This window comes from Lygodium microphyllum, chromosome 22 (assembly GCF_053477565.2).
Source record: "Lygodium microphyllum isolate KBCC chromosome 22, Lygodium_microphyllum_v1.1.10, whole genome shotgun sequence".
Lineage (NCBI taxonomy): Eukaryota > Viridiplantae > Streptophyta > Polypodiopsida > Schizaeales > Lygodiaceae > Lygodium > Lygodium microphyllum.
In genome coordinates this window covers 126,338,012-126,342,511 of record NC_141156.1, presented here as the reverse complement: position 1 = coordinate 126,342,511, position 4,500 = coordinate 126,338,012, and the positions used below count along the sequence as shown (strand labels likewise).

The 4,500-nt window shown below is 37.0% G+C and overlaps 1 protein-coding gene across 1 annotated transcript; it reads left to right on the top strand.

Annotated features, from left to right (window-relative positions):
* Positions 1-208: 208 nt before the first annotated feature.
* Positions 209-3,924, top strand: LOC148017593 (uncharacterized). The gene is made up of 5 exons (XM_087663368.1): positions 209-743; positions 1,394-1,655; positions 1,798-2,002; positions 2,657-2,859; positions 3,528-3,924. Exons 1-5 carry the CDS (start codon positions 367-369, stop codon positions 3,726-3,728), a joined length of 1,248 nt encoding a protein of 415 aa, XP_087519494.1. The 5' UTR covers positions 209-366; the 3' UTR covers positions 3,729-3,924.
* The last annotated feature ends 576 nt before the right edge of the window (positions 3,925-4,500 follow it).

Genomic DNA, 4,500 nt, shown 5'->3' with positions numbered 1-4,500 from the left:
AGTGATCAAGGGCTTAGAAGTTAAAGCTCATGATCACACAAATCGCCAGCATGATGACGTGGAAGGCTGACCCATAAGACAACGTGATCGATTGATGTTTAAAAGATGATGGGGGCCCGGGAGGGGTGGGCTATGATCTATCCAAACGAGAGAAGACAAGCACGTTGAATGAAAAGGATAGAATGAAAGAAAGACAAGACGTATGGGACTCTGCAGTCATACGGATGATTCAGAGAAGTAGAGTCCATATCGACACGTCCTAAGCCACCAAAGATGCGCAAAAGACTGCAGCGCCTTTGCATCAAATCATCAGATCAGACTGTATACTAGTCCTGAATTACATTGAGAGACCAGGATTCTACAAACATGCCCTTCATCATCATGCTGCAGGTTTTGGCCTCTAATCTCTCTGTCAACCCATCAATCATCAGCCATCCTAGTTATTGTATCAGACTAGCTCATCCTAATTATTGTATCAGACTAGCGCCGCACCCCACGTCTTATTATCATCACACGGATGATCACAGCCTCGTCTTCATCAATCCATCTCGAGCTTTGATATTTGACCTGCAATCACAGCTGCACCGGCTTAATCGCCCTGCACAGAAGAAGAAGAAGAAGAAGATAATTGGGCGCTGCTCTCCACTGATAACCAGCGCTTGTCATGCATCCATCTCTGATCAGCCCCCTCATCATCATCATCATCATACGAGGTCCGTGTCAACCCTTCGCCGCTGCACAAGGTAAAGCACTCTTGATCTTAAACACAGGTTCATGATTCCTCTAAAATATGATACACCACACAAATTATGCTTTCAATCCTAACCAAAGGTCATCATGATACATCAGACGATGCTCTTAATCCCAAATACAGGTCACCATTCTAGATGTTACCATTTTAGAACCTAACAATATTGACATGCGGAATCATCTTATATGCTATATTCATTCTAGACGTTGTATAATAACAACGCAATGAGCTTAATCCTACCATCAGAGGTAATCATTCTGCATGTTGAACCCAAAGTAATCTCAAACTTGACTGCTATATTGCAAGGTAAATGTCTTCAGTGTCGGTTTTTGAGGCAATCATCTCTCTTCCTCATTGCTTTTCTTCAAAATGGGAAAGGAATGCAAAAGCTTAGCACAATAGGACAAAGTACTCGAATCATGAAGATGTGAAAATTTCAAGAGATATGGTTCATTAATCATTATTGGTTATTATTTTCTGGAAATGCCAAATTGAAATTGAAATGCATCTTTGTGAGAGCCTCAACACTACAGTATATAAATAGTAAAATATACAATTGTTAATAAGACCCTAGGGAATTAACTAACATAGAAACAAAGGCTATGTCATGTAACGTTCTCTGGTAATCTATAACATATGCAGGTTTGCAAAAGCACTCATAGAGATGAGCCGACTACAAAACTACATCCCATCCATGCTACTTGTGTTTGTGGGAAGTTGGATGGCAGCAGGCAAAAGCATGGTTGCATTCTCTAGGTCCTCTGTGTGGATCACAGCATTTTGCTCGGCTCTTATTACAGTAGCATCTATGCTTTCCAATGACATATTTGATTATAGGTCCGGTACAGATCACTTCAACAAGAAAAACACACCTTTACTCAATGGCCAAATCCATCCCAATCATGTGAGTCATTATCTTCTTTGGATTTTTCGTCAAGATTTGTTCCATGTAAAATGATTATAAAGTTGGAAAAATAGGTTTCCTTTATCTTAATGCAACATGCAAAAATTTTGATAATATTTTGTGGATCGTTTAATATTCACAGGTGGAGGTTGTGGCTGGTTGTTTATATGGTGTTACAATTATTGGATTATGCTACTTGGAACCCTTGAATCTTAGGCTACTAATAGGAGGGGCAACAATTGCAACTTATGTGTACACACCCTTCTTGAAGAGACTCACAATGGTTAAGAATATGGTAGTGTCTGCAATAATCTCATCCTCCATCTTAGCTGGAGCCATGGCCATGGGTAATCTTCACAACAAAAAATAAGACATATTCATGCAAAGAATCGCTCTTGGCAAGCACATTGCATCTAAACATTATGGTCTTGAAATGACAAAAGCTAATTTTATGTATAAGCCTCTCTCCAGGTGTTCTATAATACATTTCTACTTATGGAGATATATAGAGGTTTTGGAAATATTAATATTTACATATAAAATACACTAAGGCAATACATAGCCTCTTTCATTAGTGGATGATTCTAAGGATTTTTCTCTCCACATGCCATAGGCATGTGCCTTTCTATGTTGTGGGAAAGCTTAGCATGCCCTTTGTTCATTTGTGTTACTTTCATTATGAATAGTTATGACACACTTCCACACATAGATATACATTCATACACACACATGCACATGCATGCATGCAACATATGCACACATATCATCCCATATAACTGCATTGTCACTTGCATGCATGCACAAAACATTTACTTGGACCTCCATTTTTAGGATGTAGCTTTAGCATTGCCTCATAATAATTAAGAATATAACACTATGAAGTTTGGTGATATGAGATCTAACCTAAATGTTTAAGTCTACAATCAACTAGATAAGTAAGTTACAATTGATGAGTTCCATTTCAATTGCATCTCATGTTTATTGTAATATGTGACATTTAGGTGGCAAGGAGCACGTTGGAAATCCCATTGTTGCAACATCACTTTTCATTTTCTTATGCATTTTGGGAAGAGAGATTCTAATGGATGTGGAGGACATGGTGGGCGATAAAGCAGCAGGGGTGAAGACTTTGGCAGTTTGCTTTGGAAGAAGAATAAGCACAATAACTGCTAGCTTATGCTTAGCAGCAGCAAATGGAGTCTTGGTAAGGCCAAATTCAAGTATCCTCAACTCAATCATTTTTGCATTTTTCTCATGGATGTTTCCTTTCAAGCTTAACAAATGTTGACAACATCTAATTCATGTGTTGTTGCACATCTTTGAGTTTTTTTCATTCATCGTGGAGAATGACTTGCATTATATATCTTAGCTTAGCTCCCCTAAAGGCACTTCTTCAAAGAATTGTGGTACAATATAGGTACATTTAACTCTCAAAAGATGGAGCAAGTGCCCTTATAGTGCTACAACCATTTGAAATCTTTACAAAAATAGAGAAAGCATAGGGATCTCACTCAAGTTGCAATGAAAGTGAATGAAAAGGAAAGATAAGAAGTGCACAAGAGATTATTGTAAATGCATATAAATGAAGAGAAAAATACTCCTAAGAGGATTAAATGAAGATTGGTGATTGTAGCCACCTTAATACATACTTGCTAAGCCTATCAATTATAGGCTAAGATTCAAGATGAACACCAAAAAAGTTGCCAAGAAAGAGACGCACCAAAAAGTTAAAGTATTTTAGATAGTTTCGTATATGACTTGCATCAATCTTGCTAATGTAAAGTGTGAAGATGTAATGTATGCACCAACATCTTATGTTTTCCATTTTATTGAAATGTTGAAAATGCTCTTTTGTTGTGTGGAATTGGATAGATAAGCTTTCTAGGAGTGAAGGCAAAGGCATATGCCACCTTAGGGACTTTGAGCTTGTTGCCTCTCCATGCAATGCTTTTAAGGATCTGGAAGAATGCAGACTCTACTGCAGATAGCACATTCAAGTCCATTAAGTACATAATTGAGCAATCCATGGTTCACATTGGCATTGGATTTATGGTTTTAGCAAGTGCAGCTTGAAAACAAGTTGTATCATCGCTCTCGATGTTTTGTGTAGTGTCAAAGAGAGGTGTTTAAGTAAGTGGCAAAGAAAAATGAAATTGACAACATCAATTGTATATTTACAAGGATTCAAAAAAGCATTAATTTTCATATAATATTTCTTAACATGATAAGTTGAACATTTGTATCACTTTCTCATATGACAACAACGTCTTTTAAGACTTACGAAAATGAAGATTTTTTTTTAGCCTTGATAATATGTAGGTTTTTATTACAATTTTTAAGTCTTTTGGCTATATTATAACTACATTCGTAGGTCTTTTGGTCATTCTATAACTATGTTGACCCCTAGATATTGAAATTAAAAACCATTCTCTTAAAGTTTTTTTTTTGGCATTGAACAATTTTCTTGATAATTTCCATTTTTTTAGGCAAACATTATTTTATGTGGAGTTAATAACCCTAGTTTTGGTAGTACTCAAAGCATTAAATCTTGATGAATTAACTATTGCAAGGAGATGAAGAAAGGGGGAGATCCCTTGTGAGACACACACACCCCCTAAGCTTTGCACAATTTAATGCCAAGTGCTAGTTTTTCTTGTAAGAGAAATGATTTGTGTTATCGAGGAAGCGAAACCTATGGTTTGAACTCAAGCACCTAGAACAGTACTTAACCCATGTACAAAGCACCCCATTGTCTACTCTAGTTTTTCTTTTATTATTACTAACTAGTCCAGTAATGGAACTTTGCATGGTTGGCATCATTGCAAAGCTCATCATGAGGCTATGC